At 44.5% G+C, this 21,926-nt stretch overlaps 2 protein-coding genes across 5 annotated transcripts; both read right to left on the minus strand.

Moving 5' to 3' along the window:
- Positions 1 to 281: 281 nt before the first annotated feature.
- On the minus strand, positions 282 to 13,696 carry tfap2e (transcription factor AP-2 epsilon). Of its 3 annotated transcripts, none has more exons than XM_071899360.1 (7): positions 13,590 to 13,696; positions 10,561 to 11,004; positions 8,010 to 8,064; positions 4,312 to 4,543; positions 2,175 to 2,293; positions 1,453 to 1,591; positions 282 to 543 (listed from the first exon to the last, which is right to left on the minus strand). In XM_071899360.1, the coding sequence occupies exons 1-7, from the start codon at positions 13,632 to 13,634 to the stop codon at positions 282 to 284; spliced, it is 1,296 nt and encodes a 431-aa protein (XP_071755461.1). In that variant the 5' UTR covers positions 13,635 to 13,696. The 3 variants fall into 3 exon arrangements, with proteins under 3 accessions (XP_071755461.1, XP_071755462.1, XP_071755463.1); XM_071899361.1 differs by having other exon boundaries at positions 13,596 to 13,634; XM_071899362.1 differs by lacking the exon at positions 13,590 to 13,696 and adding an exon at positions 12,640 to 12,666.
- A 1,278-nt stretch (positions 13,697 to 14,974) lies between these two features.
- ncdn (neurochondrin) lies at positions 14,975 to 21,458 on the minus strand. 2 transcript variants are annotated; one of them, XM_078290600.1, is made up of 8 exons: positions 21,418 to 21,458; positions 20,926 to 21,154; positions 19,402 to 20,500; positions 18,502 to 18,671; positions 17,671 to 17,909; positions 17,149 to 17,364; positions 16,769 to 16,911; positions 14,975 to 15,788 (listed from the first exon to the last, which is right to left on the minus strand). In XM_078290600.1, exons 2-8 carry the CDS (start codon positions 21,136 to 21,138, stop codon positions 15,367 to 15,369), a joined length of 2,502 nt encoding a protein of 833 aa, XP_078146726.1. In that variant the 5' UTR covers positions 21,139 to 21,154; positions 21,418 to 21,458; the 3' UTR covers positions 14,975 to 15,366. The 2 variants fall into 2 exon arrangements, with proteins under 2 accessions (XP_078146726.1, XP_071755464.2); XM_071899363.2 differs by having other exon boundaries at positions 21,422 to 21,450.
- Between the last annotated feature and the right edge of the window lie 468 nt (positions 21,459 to 21,926).

A 21,926-nucleotide genomic window follows, 5' to 3' on the forward strand; every position in this document is an offset into this window, starting at 1 on the left:
CGTCATTTTGAGTGAGGTGGTGGACACACATTACAGTACAGATATCACCATAACACCCCCCACCCATCGTCTCAATGAGAGGGACTGCAGAGGTAAAAGTCTCAGTCTTCTGTCCTCTTTGGAGGAAAACGAGAGGAGGGCAAACGTAAAGACGCAGAGGGGCACGTGTCAGTCTTTTCCCCCTCTTTTCTCCGCCCTTCTGCCCTTCCCCGTGTCAACCCATCCATCCATCCGTCCGTCCGTCCGTCCGTCTGTCCGCTCATCCGTCCACGCTCTCCCTCTTATTTGCGGTGTTTCATCTCCTTGTCGTGGTGGCTCTTCCCTCCCCCCTCTCCCTTGTCCAGCATTTTGATGGCCTCCATCAGGTAGCTCTGGAAGGCGGAGAGCGCGGCGCAGATGGCGGGCGTGCCGAAGCCGTGGGTGAGCAGGCTGAAGTGGGTGAGGCTTCCCTGGACGCCGGGCTCCAGGCAGGGGGTGGGTCGGCTGGCGCCCAGCGGAGAGCGGTCCTGGGACATCAGGTCCACAAACTCCTTACAGATCTCCCTGAGAGGGAAAGAGACGCGGGGGTCAGAACAGATTTGTGTAATTTTGGAATACTGAGATCAGCAATTTCAGCAATGAGAAACTAGTTTCGGTGGTGTCAAAAGCAAATCCAGTGGATTGGTGCTTTTTTATTTTTTTTTGCACCCTGTGTCAGTCTCCCTACCCCGAACAAACACATCCTGACTTTGAATAAATTTGGCCTTAAACCTTACTAACCCTCCCCATAAGATGTGTATCTCAGTAAAATTGAAACATATATCACCAGACATTCACACTCCTAATAGAAAGGCCAGTGGATTTTGGGGGTCTAAGAGACGGCCAACAAGCTGTCAGTTGAAGGGTGTAATTATAACTGACTGACAATTTCCTTGTGTGATTTTGAAAATGTAACAACAATGAATGAAAATAAAGGAGAGACATTTAAATTCTAAGATTCAAAACAGCCACCAATTGACAGAGTTTTGGCATTTCCAGCAGTGTCTGAAATTAACGTTTTGGCTCACCGACCAATTGCTGGTAAACTACAAAAATGTACGTGCCAAGAAATTTTTTTATCAGCCAAAAATACATTTTTCATTCAGCCTACCCATTTCCAGTGCTATTTCATGTATAGAATCAGGTACCGTGTGTTAATTTAAAACTTGCTCACACACTTGCGCAATGAATCAAGTTTGTAATTCATCATTAAGTGCAGCAGAATTTAATATAGCCAATGCATTCAAATGTTATCGTCCCAAGAATTTACCAGCTAATATATCAGGCGTCAGGTGACAAATTTTACCAGCATTTGGCACTTGGCAGGCAAAAAAACTGTGCCATATAATCTCCACAGCTTCCGTGCAAATCGGTAATTATTTGTTGGGGAAAACAAAAAGATAAACTGTCCAGACAGAGAGACGAGGCACTCACTTGGTGGCCAGCAGCATGCTGCGCCGTGTGGGGAGCTGGTCCGGCTCGCTCTGCCTGCACAGATACTCAGCTGTGGCTCTGGCTGGAAACTCTGTCTCACACACATAACCAAAGTCCCGGGCCAGATGGACGGCCTCACCTGGAGGAGGAGGGAGAGAGGGAGAGAGAGAGAGAGGGAGAGAGGAAGAGAGAGAGAGACAGAGAGAGAGTCAATTACAAGAGGAAAACACATACAGCATGTAGAGAAGAAAGGGGAGTGCTCTTCTGCCTTACAAAAGCAAAAAAGCAGTCACTAATTTTGTGTGTTTTAAATGTGAAAGGTCAGGTTTAGATTTCATATAAAACAATTATACCAATAAAGGCTTTTCTATAATACACAATCCACTTCTGTGTCTGCAATATTTTGGTCAAGTCAGGAGATACACTTTGAAGTCATTTTTCTCAGTTTCACTACTCCAGCAGTTTGCTGCTCTCTGGCTTTGTGAGTCTTAGCTTTGGCTTTTTATGTGACATGCTTGACTTGTGTGTGCGTGTGCACGCACACACACACACACACACACACATATGCTGCTGTGCACGAAGCCATCCATGCTATGAGTGTTTATTCATGTTTGCTCATGCGAGCTTATTTCTATGCGAATGTGTGTATCTATCTGTCAGGATATATACAGGTCACTGTAAGTGTGTGTGTGTGTGTGTGTGTGTGTGTGTGTGTGTCGTACCCTCCACTAGAGACGTTAGCAGAGTGACGTTGGCTGCCTTGCGTCGCCCGGCGGGCAGGTTGAGGCCAATCTTCTCCAGACGCTCTCTCAGACAGCGGCCACCATTCTTTGACTTCGCCCTGAGGGGGGACAGGGAGACAGAGAGCAGTTCTTAGGAGATGGTCCTTCTGTGTGTGTGTGTGTGTGTGTGTGTGTGTGTGTGTGTGTGTGTGCTAGCCTGTGTCTATGTTTGTCTTTATGAGTTTTGGTGTATGTGCCTGTATCTATGTCTACGCCTTTGGTATGTGTGTATGTGTGTGCCTGTGTGTGTGTGTGTGTGCCTGTGTGTGTGTGTGTGTGTGTGTGTGTGTGTGTGTGTGTGTGTATGTAGCTGAAATCTCCCTATGGTCGCTGTCGACACTGATAGCGTCCAGTGTTTTGTAGTGTTTTGGCCTTTTGTCTTTCATCTTTACTTTATTTATTGCCTTATTTTCCTTTCCTCTGCCTGTTCTCACTCTTTTGTCTTTAAACTTATTAGAGAGGCTACTATAAATATTTCCAAGGTGTTTACATGACCGTCAGTGGTGTAGAGATATTGAGGAAGTAGATGCACTATACTTCTGAAGACTGATTGGGTATACAATACTCTGCTCATGTAACCTGACCACTGATCTGCTGTATTAGGTCTTAAAGTTTTTCATAGTACAACCCGAATGTTCAAGTTATCCTCTTGCCCCGGGGCCGCGGCTCATTAAACCACACAGCTTCTCTTGTGATTTAGTCCCATGACCCATTTTGGGTCCTCAGCCCCGGCCCCAGAGTTAAAGAAACCAAGCCCATTGATCAGTGCTGCTATTCTGAAAAGCTTTATGAAAAAAAAATTGAGTATTCGCTAAGGGGCTCAATAAAACATATTGCATATCTGCATATATTCTACCTTCACAAATCCCCTTTCCCATCAGAGGGAGAGATCTCCACCTCTAGTTTAAAGCTGCTATGTGAAGCATTTTTAAACATCAATATATCACTATCAAATTTATATAGTGATACCTTTGTATAATTACCATAAACAAATGAGACTATGGTTGGGACGATTAGTCGCCTCTACACCAGTGGTGTTGTTAGCGCCAGTGTTGCTCAAAGTTAAGACCAGGGAAGTGTGGTCTTAACTAAATAAACCCCGTTGCTTCCTCTCGTAAAGATCTTTGCTTCTTTAGTCAAAGGTTTTCTCTTTTTCGCTTTACTGCAGAGAATATTCATGTTGGAAGTGATTTTTCTATTGGCCTGTCACACCATCTGCCATTATGTGAAACTCTGAAACTCTTAGCTGTGTTTGTGCTGGAAGAACAGCACCCTCTTCCTGTTTTGTGCCATAAAGCAGTATTTCTTTGTGCTGTAAAGCAACCAGGCAGATTTCCCATGAAATCCGACCCCGTGTTACACAATGTAAAATTCAGCATAGAGGCCAGTAGAGGTTGCCAATCCTCTAAGCGATGGTCTAATTTGCTTACAGTAATTATGCTAACGTCTCAAATTGAATGTGGTAATGATTTATTGATTTTAAAATGCAATACATAGCACCTTTAAAGGGAAAACCCGGTGTGAACTTGCTTTCAACCAAAGGTGGGCATATGGGTATAAAGCTAGCTAGCTAGCCAGTTTGTGAATATTGTCTATGATCTGGCGGCCCTTACTCAAAACACAACATGTCTTGTGGCTGCACTGCATTCTGGTCTATTGAGGCTACTGCCAGTGAAGAAATTGGTCTCTCTGCCTCTCCTACAGTGGATTTCTCCCTGTATGATTGTTGAATGTTGGTGCCAACGGTGAGTCAAGAAAGCAACCTTTGCTCTTTGATTCTGAAGGACTGACACTAAAACCTGATGTTTACCGTTGATGTTTTAGAGAGCTCAAAAATCTTTCGCTCCATTGTAGTTCCACTGGAAATATCTCGATGTGACGTCATATTGTCTATGTTTGGCCAGAAAATACACCACCAAACAACAAAATGTGTCCAGAAATGCAAGGTACATCGCCAGTAGCTGTTTTCGGCTGAATATTTCCTTTAAGATCAAACAGGCATTACCTCTATCCCTTAAACAACACAGACTAAACCCTCAGCTTCTTTACACCCTCACGTCTCCCTCCCTCCTCTCACCTGCGGAGGACTCCACCCAGCAGGGAGGCGTTGAGGCACTCGGGCGGGGACAGGCGGCGCTGCACCTCCCCTACGGTGACCTTGTACTTGGAGGTGGAGCTGAGCAGCGACAGGCGGCCCGGTACCGAACAGAACACCTCGGCCGGGTTGGACACGGCTCCCATACCCAGACCCTCCTTGCTGAGGGACAGGGCCGACAGGGACGAGCCGTTCAGCTTGGACGGGATAGGAACTGGGGGGGGGGGAGAGAAGAGGAAGGAAAGAAAGAAAGGAGATGGAGAGACAAGAGAGAGAAAGAGGGAGAGTTTTAGGTCATTTGCAAACATTATTTCTGAACAAACAATTTCAGGTTGACTCTAGTGATGCTGAAATGCTTTGGGGCCAGTGGTGGAAAGTGATAGATTGTACAAAAATGAATAAATAGAGGGCAAAATGAGGTATAAGAAAGTAGAAAGAGGGTGAGGCAGGAAGGGAAGAGATGAAATACACACTCTGAAAAGTTTAACAGCAATAGAGAGCGATAACAAGGAAACAGCGAGATGGATAAATGGATAAATCGGTAAGGGAGGGATACGGATTAGTAATGATACTAAACACGTCTTTTACAGTGACAACAGCGGTGTGTGTGAATGACAATGTGTGACAATGCGCTCCTCCCTGTGCCTTTCTTTCCTGATTAATGTATTCGGCGCAATGTGCTCCCCAGCGCCGACAGCTCTGGAGCGCCGCTTGTTGATCCTGAGGTTTAAACAGCAGGTGGTTAAGTTTTTAACTCGGCGCGTTCTCGCACCGCTTTATTTCGCACCTCGAAGAGCTCAATTCACACTCGCTTCTCTTCACGGCGGTAAACTTTAAGACTCTGATGCCCCGAGTTTTTTTTTTGTAAAAAGCCAATTAGCTGCTGAAGTTGGCTCCAATCACTTCGGGTGTCGTTGAGGCAAAACTCGGGGAACATGCAACAGAGACTTTAGTGCTTTTTTAGAAACATCTCCCTGAATTGTCTTCCTCAATATCCTCTGCAGCTCTGACAGTCGAGGCTCTCTCCGCTTTAAAAACACTGATTAGGATTTTAAACCGCCATTCAGATCCTAATAATGATCTGTGTTGACGTTGTGTCTCGTTAGCTTTTCCCGTTTTATGTTTTTCTCTCCAACATCTTTGTTACATCATCTTTTAAAGCGTTAATTTGTGTTCATGAGATTAGCTCGTGGAGCCGCTTAATCACACATCCTTCCACTACCGCTGCGGTTGTGTGGGCCGCAATCCTCCTCTGAATTGAGAGGATTGAATGGAATCAACCCTTTATGTGTGTGTGTGTGTGTGTGTGTGTGTGCTCATGTATTTCTATACTTATGAGGACCAAATGTCCCCACAAGGATAGAAAGCTGAAAAAATCCTCCATAGTGAGGACATTTTGCCGTTCCTCACTTCTTTAAGGTGTTATTTTTTAGCTTTTTAGGATTATGATTTGAGTTTAGGACTAGGGTTATGGTTAGAATTAGGATTAGATTTAGGTTAGGGTTAAGGTTAAGGTTAGGCATGTAGTGGAGAGGATTAAGGTGTAGGTTAGGGCATTAATTTAGTCAATAAAGGTCCTCACAAGTATAGCAATCCAAGTGTGTGTGCGCACACACATGAGAGTACGCAAATGTGTGCCTACGTTTTAAACACTGTCATCTTTCTCTTTCTCGATTTCCCTCTTCTCCTCTCATTCCCTCTCTCTCCCTCTCTCTCTCCTCTGATCTCCTTGGCTCTGTGTTTTTCTTCCTTCTCTCTCTCTCTCTCTCTCTCGCTCTCCATCTCTCTCTCTCCCTCAGTCACTGGTGCTGTTGCAGTGTTATTATCTGTACCGCTGTCAGCTGTGATGCCGGCTCTCCCCTCGTTCTCTGTGGGCGGCGGGTGCCTGTTTTGCGACGTCCTACTGTGCAGCACAGATTCCCGGACTGAAGAAATCTCTTACAGTCCGCTCATTCACAACCAGCCAGCCAGTCAACCAGTCAACCAGCCAGTCAACCAGTCAGCCAACCAGCCAGTCAACCAGTCAACCAGTCAGCCAGCCAGCAAGGCCACAGAGCAGCAGATTTTCCTCTCAAGCTCTGTCATCTCTCCCAGTCTCCCCTTCCCTCTCTTTCTCTTAACATCTTTGACTCTTTCCCTACTGCTCTTTCTTCTGTCTCCCACTCTTTATCTTTACCCCCCCCCCTTCTCTCTCTCACTCGTTCTCTCTCTCTCCCTCCCTCCCTCCCTCCCTCCCTCCCTTTGGATCTTCTTCTTCATGGGGTTTTGCTCATAGGTTTGCTCTACTGTCGTAAATCGCTGCCCGGGAGAGTCTCGCCGTGATTGATCCGTTCTCCAACCTTTGGCAAACAAGTGGAATCGCTGTCGCCTTCATTTGAAAACGTCTGCGCGGGTTTTTGCGAGCAGCAGCGGCGTTCAGGCGTCTTCAGTCGAGCTCATAATGTATGAAGCTCCTCCTCGGCGACTCGGATCAGAGCGTCAGATCCTTGCCGATGTGAAAACTCTCAGGCTTGTGAAGTGTTTGGATGACTGAAATATATGGTAAAGTATAGCGGGCCAAAGTGTATTCAAAATGTGAGTCCATAAAGCTTTGTACTGTTAAAATTACACCTGGAACACATTTAATCTATCAGCAAAGAGAATTTCCACAATTCTTGCACAATTAATACTAAGATTTCTGAATTCCACAATGTAATATTTCAATTTCAGGAAGGAAGGAAAGAAGGAAAGAAGGAAATAAGGAAGGAGGGGGAAGGAAATTAGGCCTATTTGCTGAAGTTCTTCATTCCGTATCTCTAAAATACAAAGGATCCAGTGTGTAAAAATGTTACTTTGTCAACCATTTTGTATCAGAGTATAGGGTGTCTCTTTTTTTTTTAAACGGTGAATATCTCAATTTGGAGCGCACCTTCTTGTTTTTTGCAGCGCTGCATATTTCCCTCCCGAGGCCTCCTGCGCCCGTTCAGTTAACCGAACAGTTCGGGCGTCTGGGGGTTTGGATGAGTGAGGTTTTCACAGTATTGCATTTCACCAGCTAAAAAATCCAACTTGAATTTTCTAATCGTGCCCCTGTGTCTTGTGAAAAAAAAAAAAAAAGAAAAAAAAAATCCTGCCTCTAAGAGTTGGTAATATTAGAGTGATCATACTCTGCAAATTTCCCCACAACTCCTCTTTTATCATGTTCCCCTCCCTTTTCCTTGCCCCACTTCTCTCTCCTCTCCTCTTCACTCTAATCCCCCTCTCCCTCTCCCTCTCCCTCTCTCTCTCTCTCCCCTTCTCTCTCTCCCTCTCTCTCTCTCTCTCTCTCTCATATGACCATGAACAGTTCATTAAGAATGTGTGCCTTTAGGGTGAAGTCTGCAGCCGAGTATTAGAGGACTTCTTGACTTCAAATGAAATAGCAAAACAGAATTATTTATAGTGTGTGTGTGTGCGTGTGTGTGTGTGTGTGTGTGTGTGTGTGAGAGAGAGAGAGAGAGAGAGAGAGAGAGAGAGAGAGAGAGAGAGAGAGAGAGAGAGAGAGAGAGACTGGTGTTGGAGTGCCCCTAAACACAAAACCCCCCTCAGCGTGTATGTGCACATTTATATAGGTGCACACACAGGCACAAACACACATGTACACACTCTCTCTCTCACACACGCACACACACACACACACACAGAGCGCTCCCACCCCTTACCTTTTTTAATGACAGAGTGGTCGAGGATGCCCAAGGCTGATCCTTCCTCCATTCCCTGTGTCAGACAGACAGACAGTCACTATCATTTATTCACCAACACACAGCCCGTCTCTCTCCGGCCTCCATTTAGTTTCCCAGGAACGCTCTCCATATCCAACCGAATAATAAAAATCTGCTGCTCAGGTTTCATTTGATTCTTATAGGTTGAGTTTGGTTTCATTCATTTAGGTTAACGTAGGGGGGGGGAAGTGCAAAAGCTGAAGCTAAATGTCAGTTAGGAGAAAGAATTCAATGTTTAAAACAGTTGTATTCGTACATTTTCATAGAGGTGCTGAAAATGGCGAAGAAAATATCATGACAAAAGTTTTCTTGGTTTTGCCACATCAAGATTTCCATTTTTTAGAATCACATTAATGCCTTGAATTTATGAACTTCACGCCTGATTCCATAGTCTTTTCCCATATTTCTGGACAATAAACAAGCTCCTTTTAAATGTATTTACATTTTGAATCCAGTAAACCTTGATAAAAAAAGATATGCTTTCATATAATTTCTTACACTGTTTAAATCAACTAGAGACCTATTCATCTAAATGGTGTATTTATTTATTTATTTTTAGCATATAGGAATGTAATATAATCCTATAGGCCTATGTGCACATCAAAAAATATTCAGAAACATACATAGAAAACACCATACATTTTTATCTATGTAGGCTATATGTGTAAAAAAAAAAAGTATAATAAAAGCCCAAAATAGCCACCGTGGTTTACCGGTTCAGATCATAAACCTTGAAGTCTTTGCCATTTCATTTGATCTTTCCATTCAGTGTGATTGCGCCACATGTGTGTTGAACGGGGAGAGGATAAAATGTTGCAGGGGGAAACTCGGATGTCTCCTTTGTGGGGAATTTATAAGCGGGTTCAAACGTAAGGATATAATCCATTAATCAAATAAAGGTCCTTGTCAAGAGGGAGCGTTTAACAGCAACATGCCCGGGTTGACTCCTTGCCTGGCGCTCCACTGAAACGTTTCTCTCTATTAATGACCGCGCTAATCAATTGGTCTCGGTGAGTTTTGTGAGAGGAGGCAACAAACAGCGTCTGCAGCTGCACCTGCTGCAGGGAGCCGACTGCTCAGTAAACCATACAAACTATTCTTTTCTCCGCATTTGCACAAGGCGAAAGGCTGCCACAGCATTTAAGAGAAATCACTTTGTCTCTTGAGAAATTGGATAAATGATCAGAGACGCAGTGATGAATACAAAGGTGGCGAAACTATGACCAACCAGCCAACAGTAGGGCATTAAGCCAAGTAAATTAGACTTTCAGAAAAGCGCTAAGTTATTATTTTTTCCGTAAAACAATGAACTTTCCTTAAAAGAATTAACGTACACAAATTCGATACTATTTACAATTAGGTGTGTAGGCTACAATGAATTTAGGTCATTATGATTTACTGTATGTCAGCCTAAAAACGTGAGTAAAACTATTCCACAAATAAAAAGTGGGCAAATTGCTATCTGGGGTTACCTTGATCCAAATAATAACAAAACAGAAAACAACAAAAGAGTTGAAATTATTCAACAGGCCAGCCATAATTTACACTTGACAAAATGGAGGATACTAATTTAACATTCCTATTACTATTACTCATATTATTCACTGTTTTTCTGAACGAATTTATAGAAAAATCACAAGTTTCTTTTGATATTCTTGTTGTAATTTACAGTGTAGTGAAACATGTCTTACATTTCACCCCAACAATGCATTAGGCTCTAAACTTCCCACCGGTTGGATCAGGTTTTTTTTCATGGGAAAAACTGTGTTGTAAGTTTTTTTTTTTTTTTTTTTTTTGCTTTTTTTTTCAGTCTAGAAAATGAAGTTGGACCGTTTCCATCCATATTAGTTTGCCTGAACTCGCGTAATTTCTGACCTTCTTCTCTGTGTCTTTAAGGCACCGAATCTGGTCAACGTGATTATGTTCCGTGTATCAATCAGCGCTGTAATCACCATTTAGACAGTCTGCTCCGCCACAGGCGAAGAGAAGCTGTCATTTGTCTTTGAATGGTCATGTGAAATTTAGCGTAAATTTGGATAAAATCAGAGCAAGGAGTTTTTCAAAATTTGAACAGGTGAGGAATTTGAAAATAAATGTGTATTATTCATCAAATGCTGTAGTTGCTAATTGAGAGTGTTATAAAAAAAAATATAATAATAAGCTACATTTTATGAATGTATTTTTATTCATGTCGTTTGGGGGAAAACAGGCCAAATGGAAGATAAATTGCCTTCAGGCCTTGCCAGCATCCAGAGCCTTTCAAGCAAAGGAGACATTTTGTGAATTTGCACACAATTATTGTCAGTGAATTATTATAGAGAGCAATAGGATACAGAATGAATCGAAGAGACTCAAAAGAGATTTTCCTGACAAAGACTTCTGGGTTTTGCGCCCTGAACGTGCGCCGAGTGACTTTTACGCACGGTCTCTGCGTGACACAGAGCGGACAGCGTCTACACAGCTAAGAGTGGAAAACCAAAAATCAAGTCACCTGCAGATCCTCCAGGCCGTGATGTCCGAGGTGCATCCCGAGAGGACCGTCCCCGAGCGCGGCAGCCCCCTCCCCGAGACCGTGGAGCAGCCGGGGGACGCCTGGGTACTCCCGTCGGGGGTCGAGGCTCAGCGCCCGGTGAGACTGTGACAGGAGCGCCCCCTCCTCGGACCGCGACCTCTGCGAGTGCCATGCCGCCTGCTGGTGCTGATGGATGGAGTTGATGGTGGGGTAAGGGTCTGACAGGTGGGAATACGCCGAGTCCTGGCTCTGCGAGTACGACAGGGAAGACTGGGGGTACGGAGGCGGGAAATACGGAGGCTGGAAGTCGGAGGCCGGAGTGTGGCAGAGCGGGGGAGCCGAGGAGTAGGCGGCCTGGTTCAGGGAGGACAGCTGGGAGAGGCGCCCACTCGGCGAGGAGCCGCTCAGCCCGTCTGCCCGGTCCTGCAGAAAACACAGAAAAGTTGCTTCATGTTACACGACAGGCCCGTTACCAAACTGTCACCCAAAGGCGCAAAACGGCTCTGACTAATGCATCAAATGTTAAGTGGATTTCAGAAGTTGTGAGCTCCAAAAAATATTGATTAACGCAAGTTAAAATAATATTCATATAGACACAGAATAGAAAATACAAAGTCACGAAAACAATGCAAAATGTAAAATGTAGGCTAAAAGAACATACGGAAATAGTTTTAATAGGCTACAACATACAGATAAACCATAAATAAATGTATTTCCATCCCAGTGTTTATTTTATCAGAAGGGTAGAAATAGCAGCAGCGCTTGAAGTGATGCGCGCTGGCAGAAAATGCCCTTGGCATCGCTGCTGAACAGTGTCAGGAAGGTCACGGCCACCAAGAAGCTCAACAAAGGACAGGTACCAACACACAACAACACGTCGCCCCGGGAGGAGAAGACATCTGTAAATAATGTGCCATTGTGTCAACAAACCCAAATAGATGTCACTATTGAAAATAATTAAAAAAATGTTTCATTCAGATTGCACAAGACACAACAAACCAAACGTGGACATTTCTTTTTCTTTTTTTCAGTTTAAAAGTTTCATTTGATCCGCTGTAGTAAGAGTAAGATGCCAGCTTGTTGTCTTATTCCACAGTATGTTGTAAACACGCAGCCCACTAGCCTACATTTCTCCTCACACACTTCCTGGCAAAATTGGATTTTCTAAAGCTGGGTCACCCGGATCAATTCTGTTGTGGTGGAACAATGTCCATTATCTGTGCCAGCCAACGAGGGAGGGCCGCTGCCTTAAAAGCAAATAAATAAATAAATAAAAACAAGAGTTATTATTAGGCTAGTGCCTGTCATAGATGAACTGTTTATGCTTCTTATTTTATTCCCCCAAAAAAAAGTTCATGTTGAAAGCTGTAAAATGCAGTGACACTTCTCCAGCGGGATGATCAGCTCCTGTCTCAACATGTCACAGTGTCTCCAGTGGACACCGTGCCGCCAGCCGGCCTCTCCTGCTGTGACACCGCGCAGACAAAGAGCATCTCTGCGGACAGATGACAGTGACAAGAGCGGCGCCGCCACTGTAAACTCAGTGTCACACAGGCTCATGTCGAGGTATGGGCACTTGTCACACCGCGGCGAGTCAGAATGTGATCTGTTTTATCCTTATGGTGGAGAGCAAAGATCAAGCAGGAATTGCCAGAAATGTAGGCTATTTGTAAGCCATATTTATATTTAAAATAAATAAATAAATAAATAAATAAATTCACACCAGGTTGGACATTCAGGACCGATGTTCCCTCTGAGCTGATAGTTTGGTGATTTATCACATTGACCAAATAACAACATCTTGTCAGTCATCAGTTATTGCTCTATTTGTCCCCAAAATTTGGTCGATAAAAGCGGATTTGGAAGTTTTGGCAGATGATATTAGATGCAGAGACTTTGACAGAGCTTCAGGTTTAGTGAACTGACGCTCCTTAATCAGGATAAACTCCCTCTCTCGGCATTAAGTTACATTAAAGATGACAAGACTACAGCAGACCAGAACGTGGCATTAGCCCACAACAAATCTACTAAGCTGGATTCAAACGCTCAGGAACTCACCATAGCCGAATAGGTGTGGACTAACATCTGGGCCACTCTGGATAACCCAAATTCAAATTCAAGAGGATAAGACGCTGTCCAACGACTGAAAGGTGCCACCAGATGATCGGAGTTGTAATCCAGGCTGTTCTCGTCTGCCTCAGCGCTCCATGAAATTCAAGGTGTTATTACTTTCCTTCTTAACGGATAAATTATCTCGCCGTCTGACGGGTTTTTACGCACGGCTCTGAACAGATGAAAGCTGCTGCGACACACACACATACATACACACACACACACTGAGTCCTCAAGCTTCTCCATGAACGCACTACTTATAGGTTTTGTGCGCACCCAGCAGAATGAGGGGAGGGGTCGACAGGGTCCACTTCTCTTAAAGAGATATATTCATTCAATTACCCGTCGTTAATTCATCCACCTACTTCTGCCTTTATTCGATTAATGTTACAGTTTCGTTTAAAAAGTTCATGACTGAATTATACTGCAGTTTTACGCACAGACTGCAGCTATGATATATTTTCAGCTCCTGTGTTGACTTTTAAAAAAATATATTTTCACAAAAATATGATAGAAACATGAAAAAACTCACTATATGTGTTCTTTTTTAAATATTTAAATGAAGCTTAAGCACTTTTACGCACGGCTATCCAAGTCTTTCTCGTTAAAAATCTTGAAGGCTCTTGGTTTAAAACGCTAAGAGGTGCAATTTTCTCCAAACGGTTCACCTTTCCCAAATTGAAAAAACCAAACTGAATTGTCTCCAGGTTGAATTATCGACAAGTGAATTATTTTTTTAGAATTCAATTTATCTCAAAGCAGGCAGATAGGCAGACAGGCCATGCAGCCCCTACTTCGTTATTACGATAAGATTCATTACTGCATACAACAGAGCTATAGTGGCTGAAAGAACAATAATAGGCTAATAACAGAAAAGTTTGGGCTGTGTCGTTTACCTGCACGCCGTACGGCTCAGTCTTGGTTCGGGATTTCCACAGCATGTCTGGGTGTCAGGCTGCAGCGGAGGGGTTAATGTGATGCGGCGGATGGAAACAGGCTGAAGGTACAGAGAGGAGTGAGTTAGTTTGAGAGGCGATGCAGGAGTTTGTATGGATGAGTCACAAAGAAAAAAGACGGCTGTTTGAAAGGGGGGGGGGGGGGGGGGGGTAAAGAGGGCGGGAGGTGAAAGGAGTCTGAGAGGGGGGGAAAACTTTTTTCACGGTTTACATAGGATCAGTGGTGAATAAAGAAGATGGCTGACCTGTGTGGCATCACACGGCAAGCAGACACCAGTGTAAAAAAAAAAAAAAAAAAAAGATTGCTTTTGGTTTTCCATCTTGAAACATCTTATAACTTACATCAGCTAAATGATATGTACTTTAAATTCACACTTTAAATATTTATGTCAACCTAAAAAAAGTAGATAAAGTCTAAACTGAGTTTGGGTGGATTTTCCCCCCCACTACATCCATGGAGTAGACATGAGAAATAGAAAATATTCAATTTGTCTACTCTGAATCTCAAATAAATTATATTGCATTCAATAGCCTAAATATTTTAGTCCACTTTGCATCAACTTTCTGTTTTCCTTGAAAGCTCGATATAGGCCTTTTCTGGTCACCATTTGCCCTCATAAATTTTATTTCTTTTTGTAGACTCGTCCGCTTCAGCAAAGTTTACTGGACTAAAATGACGATTCTAGGTGCCTTCCTATATTATAATACAGGAAAAACAATAAACATAATCCATGAGGGAAAATGATGCTAAAAGCTGTAGTAAATATCAGGTTTTACACTCATAACCCCTCAGCCCTGTATCCAACTCTCTGCTAACAGACAGACATTTGGGGCGGGGGGAGTCGTGGCCTATTTGTGTGTCAGTAATAAAGATCTTCACACAGCCCATCATATCCAAACAGGGATCAGTGCGCCACCTTGTGGTAGCTACACAGACAAGAAAGTGATTTCCTCAAGAGTCATTTATAGGGAGTGATTTGAATCTCTCCCAGCTCCCATTTGGGCCCTGACTCATAGTTTGAGAAACACTTGACCACATGATAAACAGGTTTGCCAAAGAGCATTTTAGTGCCTGGGTCATATTTATTCTATTATAAGCCTTTGGGAAAATGAACAGTACAGCTATTTTCAGGCGGGACTGTTCAACTGGTTGAGGGGGGAATAATGTGAAATTCAGGTGCAAGTTGGCAGCTATGGTCATCAATAGTTTTTTTTACAGGTCTAATGCTTTGAGATGTTTCTAGTCTGCTTCAGTAGTTGGCATGGTCAAACATAATAAAAGAAAAATAATAAGTAAAAGTTAATATCAGCAACAAGACTGATGGTTCTGTACCAAAATAGTTCTTTATTAAATGCATTCCCATTTCGCGATTCACATGAAAGAAACTGCTTGTGCCTTGTTGATTCCGTGTGGAGAGCACAGCAGTTTCAACAGACATTTACATTGCATTATACCGAATATTATGATACACAGAAATACAATAATTTTGCCTTCATTTCCATGCAACCTTTGCAAAGACTTGTCTTGTCTGGAATCTCTCCTGTCTTACTGATAGGAAAGCCTGGGACGAAAGTTACACGTTGCTACCCTCAAGTCAGTTTGGTATCGGTAATAAACACACAAGAATATCTCTTTTAGTTTTTCATGGTGCGACCTCCTTTTCGACTTTTCACGACTCGATATATCCCATCACTGTCCATCACCTGCAGTTCGGTCTCACTTCACTCCCACCGACTTCCTCAGGTTCCCCATAGAACTCAAAGCTCCTTTCTCATTTCTCCTCATAATGTCTCCGATCTCCTGTTTGCAGAGGGCGCACTGGTCCGCCATGGCGCACAGAGCCTCCTCTAGCGCCTCCTGGGTGTGCGGGTCAGGCAGTGCGCTGCACAGCCCCAGCATGGCGAGCGTGTGTTTCAGCCAGCCTTCCTCTCTGACCAGGCCGGTGAGCCACGGCTGGGCGCGGACGCAGCCTCCCAGCGCCTGCAGCCCCAGCCTCCACAGCTCCGCGGCCTCGTCCCACCGCTCCTCCCAGCCGAGGCTCACCCTGACCGGGCCGGGGCCGGGGCCGGAGTCCAGGGCGCCGCGGAGGAACCGGAGAGCCGCGGAGAAGAACCGCCTCTGGCCCGCTTCCACCGTGCCTGGAAACAAGAACGACCAAATTTAAGCCCGGTTACTTTTAGTGGCTCTCAACATGCTAACAATATGTTTTTATAAGCCTGGGTCTTCAAAACATAAGGAATGACCACATTTCTAATTCAGGTCCGAGGGTTCAAAGGTGTTCAAAGCCTCGAATTAGAGGGAAAACTCCTCACATTAAGAATTCATATATGCGTACAACAATCTGATCAATATTTGTGAATATGAACAACTCTCTCCTAAAGCCATAAACCACAGCAGACTTGAATCTGTGTCAACAACCCTCAGGAGATAGACGAATGCAAGCATTAAAACAATAACTGTGTGATTGCTGCACTGTACACTCACCGAGCACTTTATTAGGAACACCTGTGCACCTGCTTACTCATGCAATTATCCAGTCAGCCAATCATGTGGCAGCAGTGCAATGCATAAGATCATGCAGATACAGGTCAGCAGCTTCAGTTCATGTTCACATCAAGCATCAGAATGGGGAAAAAATTTGATCTCAGTGACTTTGACCGTGGCGTGGCTGTTGGTGCCAGACGGGCTGGTTTGAGTATTTCTGAAACTGCTGATCTCCTGGGATTTTCACGCACAACAGTCTCTAGAGGTTACACAGAATGGTGCGAAAAACAAAAAACATCCAGTGAGCGGCGGTTCTGCGGACGGAAACGCCTTGTTGATGAGAGAGGGCAGAGGAGAACGGCCAGACTGGTTGGAGCTGACAGAAAGGCTTCAGTAACTCAGATAACCATTCTTTAAAACTGTGGTGAGCAGAACAGCATCTCAGAATGCACAGCACGTCCAACCTGGAGGCGGATGTCACTTTGCTAGCTGATACCTACCCAGTATTAGTACCGAGCACATTCAGAATTGGAACATCTTGTTTTTTGGCATATTTAACTGCTGACAAGCTAAACATCATCACCAATGTGCAGAGAAGAACACCGAGTTCATGATATACCAAAACCACTTTTACCTGTAGGAGCTGGTTTGAGCCTGCCCATCATTAGCCCCAGAGTGCAGTAATTGGCTGCTAGGACCAGAAGGCGGGGCTTATGCACCAAAACAGGAAGTGCTTCACTCAGAAGTGCCTCGAGGGTTCTGAAACATGGGTCCTTCCTATACAAATACCAAAAAATATATATATTATGAACTGTTGTTAACATGAACTGTTGGAGCCTCAATGTTGATGGATACAAATAAAACATGTTAATAATTAAAAAGAATGAGTATGGATGCACATTTCAGTTTTGGTATGAAATTAAAAACATATTTCATTATTTTGAAAACTGAATTCTCCCAAACAACCACTGTTCCTACAGGCTTCAGATAAGCAAATTTGTGTTATTCAGGCACCTGACTCTCTCTGGCTCTGTGACAGTGAAGTTGAGCAGCGCTGAGCAGGCCGTCTCCATGCTGGGGTCCCTGGCAGAAGACGCCCCGCCTTTCCCCTTTAGGGAGCTCCAGCACTGCGTCAGGAAGTCCACCAGCAGGGCCGGCGTGTCCAGGGTGAGGAGCACCTTCCTGGGGCCTTCCTCCGCCGAGAGGTGGCACAGAGCTGGGAGGAGATACCTGGAGAGAGGGGAGGGGGACAGGGGAGATATAAGGTCAGTAAGATGAAAAACTAAACAAGAAGATACAATAAAATGAAAAAGACTGTATGTTGTGCTTCATAATTATTGCTCATTTAAAAAATAAAAATATCCATTGTATGAATGGAAACAATAGCACTGAAAACAAAAGTGTATTAATTATTTTGGCTGGTATAAATTATCCTTAGCAGGTAATTTTTTTACTCTCCCTGGGTGTGTGTTATACTGGCAGTTCTGGCCCTTGTGATGTTTCTGACTCCTCCTGGCTTGCACTTCTCTTCTTTACCTCAGAGCGTCTTTGCCCGTCCAAGCCCCGCCTTCCTCTGTGACGGACATCTCAGACATCCAGTTAGAGAGGCCCTGCTCTGGGCTCTCGCCCTGCAGATGGGTCCTGCTGTAGCCGATCAGGAACGGCAGCAGGCCGGTCACTTCCTCCTTCAGACAGGAAGTCTCCTCGGCCAGCCAGGAGCAGAGAGAACGGAATGTGGCGAAAATGAAAGGGTCGCCATAGCGACTCGGATCCACCTTGGAGACAAACCAAAAAGAGAGGTTTAGTGAGCGGATTGAGCTCTGAGGAGGTTTACGGACTTATAATGATCCATGAACACTACAGTAACTTCAAATACTTGAAGAAATAATCTGACATTTTCACATAAATATATTTCCGTTTTGCTCCTCTCTATCACTGATTGATAAAACACAATAGTGATTCAACCTATACCCAGTTCATGAAAACCTTTACATTTGCTGTTCTAAACACCCAGTGTCTGTTAGCTGTTTTGTGCCAAAATTTGTCTCCCCTTGCAGTGAGTCTTTGGCTCGATTTCATGCCAGGGAATAAAATAACACCATTTCAATTTTTGTGTGTTGCTCTCCTATCGCTACACTGTTTGATTGACAGGTGATCTCTGGAAAGTGCAGAGCAGAAACAACGCAGCAATGAGCGCTCAGCACCAAAGATGTCGCCAAAATGAAAAAAACTTGGAATCTTGCGGATTACCACTTTAAATCATTACAATATAAGGATATGCAAGAACTTCAGTAATGCATGCTTCTTTCCAAGACGGGACATATACACGATAATGTCATGTACTGAATACTGAAGATCTCCTCTCACCTGCTGCAGGTGGTATATGACAGCAGAGAAGGCCTCCTCCAGCACCCTGAGGACCTGCCGGCTCTGCTGCAGACTCAGTCCAGAGATGGCGCTCTGTGGAGGCGCAGCGCTCTGCGGGACTCCCAGGCTGCAGGCCTGCTCGATGGCTGCCTCCATGATGCGGTAACAGCCTGGAAATGAACAGAATCAGGAAAGAGATTAATAAAGTTTAATCTGATCACATTGACATGGTTTCATGACACCATTTCATGACCCAATGTTAGTATTATCATTACTATATCACTGTCAGTTCAAGTTCAAGACTTTTTTTGTCCCAAATGAGAAACACAGGCATAGCAAGGCATAAAGCGACACACATTCATCAGACAAAATATAGAGAAAACATATATGACACATTAAATAAACATAGTAAGACACATCAAATGAACAATTTAAAATTTAAAAAATGGCCAAGGAAGCAGAGAGTCTATCTGTCACAGTTGAGCAGGTTTACTGTTTATAATTTTTGTTACCTCTGCCAACGAAGTTGGAGGGAAGTTAAGTTTTCACCCTTATCTGTTTGTCAGCAAGATATCTCACAAAGTTACAAACTAATTTGGATGAAATGTTGTGGCCAGATAGGCCTTGGCCCAAGGATCAGTTGACTGGATTTTGGTCATGATCCAGATCTGGGATTTCCGCCATTAGACGATTTTTGTTATTTAGCCATAGCTATTATGCTGCGTTCATGGGGGGAAGGTCCAACATCCAGGACTTACAAGTTGGCTGCTAAACAGCGTTGCATTCATGTGCCATTTATTCAGAAAATCAAACCCAGAAGGCAAATGCTAAACAAATATAAACTGTTATGGAGGCTGCCGCTTTGCAAGTTGGAGAACTGTTTTAACAGTTAACAGGTACCTGTGAGTGTGTGCTGCAGCCCGGGGCTCAGGTCGGTACCAGGCGGTTCCTCCAGACCCATCCTGACTTCCACACAGGCCCGGTTCACCAGCAAACAGCAGAACTTCGGCGGGCCCACCGGCTCCCATCCATACAAATCCAACAAACACGCACTGAGCACCAGAATCGGCCCTATCTGTCTCGGTGTCAACTTAGCCTGCATCATGGGTCTCAGCTCCGCCCATACACTGGCCACGACTCCCTTCAGCTCCTCACTCTCTGCTGCGCCTCCTGCTGGGGGCAGAAACTGCACCAACTGGACGCACATGTCCAGTCTGGCCTGGTCTACGGCTTGGCAGAAGTCCTTGGAGACCCTGACCAGCAGAGCGACGAGCTCCGCAGGGTGTTTCCTCCACGCTTTGTCCCTGGTTTTACCTGAAAGGAGGCAGCCCAGCAAGGCAAGCCCCCTCTTGTGGCTGAAGGTCTGGTTTTGTTCCAGTGCTCGGCACAGAGCGGGGACGGCCCCCCTGGTCAGCAGCTGGTCAGGACCCCTGGGTAAGGCACACACGGCGGCCAAAACCTGGTAGCAGTCGGCAGCCATGGCCTCATCAAGCTTGGGGGATGGCAAGGTTTCTGAAGGTGTTGATGTTGCGTTCTCTGCATTGCCGTCTTCGTCCTTATGCTTACTGGTTTCACTCTCTCCCACTGGCCTCTTTTCTGGTTTAGCCACGTTTGTTGTGCTTGAAATTTCTGCTGACTGGACTTCATTATTTTGACTCTGCCCCGTTTGTCTTGTTTCCGTCTCCACCCCTTCTCTGGATTGGTTCTGTCCCTGCGCTGCTTGTTTCTGCTGGTTCCATGTGGGACCGTCAGCAAGGATTCCCAGCAGAAGTGGGACGGTGGTGAGGAGCTGGGGATGGGAGGCCATGTCTGGGTCTGTGCTCAGAGCAGCCAGCAGAGCCGTGCCAAGCGAAAGGAGCTCCTCTGGGGGCAGGCTGGAGCTCTCACTCCCCCTGACCGCTGTCACCAAGAGTCGAGCTGGAAGACTGAGGCCCACTGCCTCGAAGATGCGCCTCAAGGTGGGCTTGTCTAGCTGGCTAGCTGGGCACAAGCGGGTGATCTGAAGACAGGGAGAGAAAAAAAAACTGTTTTTATACCAATCAATTTACCAATTCATATTGTTCAACAGAGTTCAATCGGTAGTTGTAATACCCTGTGTCCGTAAATAGTGGGAAATTGAACTGAAACATATAATTATATAATAATTACATGTATACTAGTGTTTCAGTTGTACTGCTGAGGATAGGAGGGTATACTGTGAATCCTGTGACTCATACTTCAGTGTTAACTAGACTGGTAAGAGATATATTCTAAAAAGCCCAGAAAGAGACAGACATACAGTGTATCCCTGTTTAAAACCTAAATTACACTATTGATCTATGCAGTGATACAAACAGTTAGGGTTCCTATTTACCTATTGAATATGACAAAACCATCTCCACTGCCTATGCGGTTACAGATATCACAAAGATAATTGAGACTTACCAGAAGCAGTGCAGCCAGTGTGTGGCTGTCGTTTTTAGCATGCTTGAGTGTATGGAGACACTTCTCCAAAACCTCTCTCTGGGCATCAGTCAGACCCCCTCCTCCGTCCCTCTCTGGTTCTCCTCCTCCACCTCCTCCTTCTTCACCTCCCTGTTCCTCTTTTCCAGGATGGTGGCTGGTCACAACAGGGGCAACTTCGGTACTTTCAGCCATAATAACCTTGATTTAACTGCGACCGAAAGAAAAACAAAAAGAACGCAAAAGGAAAACCCCAAATGACAAGGATTAGAAAAAAAAACATGGTAATGAACGTTATACATGAGCAATTTAGCTTACTGGTTAACGTTAGCTCCGAGTTAATTAGCTAACCTGATGTTAATTTGCATTTAGCTTGCTGAATCCTTCTTAGCAATTAACTGGCTTATTGTTATACCGTTTGCCAAGGATTCAAGGCCACTAGAGCAGCTATATATTTATAAAACAGCAACTTACTCACCAGACAGTCCTCTTCTGAACCTCCCGCACGACAACACACGAGCACTTTGCGGAAGTAAGTTGTCAAAACAAGGCTGCAACGAACCAATCAAAATGATCCAAAAATGTCTGCAAGCCAATCATAACGGGGATCTTTGGAGCGCGGCGGCGCCATTTTGGTCGATGTTCTTGTAACGTCAGAGGACTTGCATGGGTTTTGTGGCCAAATGAGAAAATCATACAGATTTACATTCACGTTAAATCTTGCAGCAAGTCTGTTACGACGAGAACGCTAAAATGCAGTAACGTGACACCGAAGAAAGCAATGCTCGCAGTTGACAGCAGGTGGCGCAAAGAGGAAGTAGTTTGATTAATCGCATTCACTGTGTTTTTACATCCGAGTGAAGGTGCAATCTCCACCACTGATCTCCACGGGCAGAGCTGGAACTAAAAAAACAACGAAATCATATCAATTGTATTTTATTTTACTACAAATTAATCAGGGTGTATTCTTAATTTTCGCTGTT

The sequence above is a fragment of the Centroberyx gerrardi genome, chromosome 19 (assembly GCF_048128805.1).
Source record: "Centroberyx gerrardi isolate f3 chromosome 19, fCenGer3.hap1.cur.20231027, whole genome shotgun sequence".
Lineage (NCBI taxonomy): Eukaryota > Metazoa > Chordata > Actinopteri > Beryciformes > Berycidae > Centroberyx > Centroberyx gerrardi.

Coding starts and splice junctions, on each gene's coding strand:
- tfap2e (XM_071899360.1), bottom strand. CDS start 13,634: ATGCTGTGGAAATCCCGAACCAAGACTGAGCCGTACGGCGTGCAG. Junction 1,592..2,174: donor GCTAACGTCTCTAGTGGAGG/GTACGACACACA, acceptor CTCCTCCTCCAG/GTGAGGCCGTCCATCTGGCC. Junction 544..1,452: donor AGCATGCTGCTGGCCACCAA/GTGAGTGCCTCG, acceptor TTTCCCTCTCAG/GGAGATCTGTAAGGAGTTTG.
- ncdn (XM_078290600.1), bottom strand. CDS start 21,138: ATGGCTGAAAGTACCGAAGTTGCCCCTGTTGTGACCAGCCACCATCCT. Junction 18,672..19,401: donor GCTGCAGCACACACTCACAG/GTACCTGTTAAC, acceptor GTTCATTTCCAG/GCTGTTACCGCATCATGGAG. Junction 15,789..16,768: donor GCTCAAACCAGCTCCTACAG/GTAAAAGTGGTT, acceptor TCTTGTTTCCAG/GCACGGTGGAAGCGGGCCAG.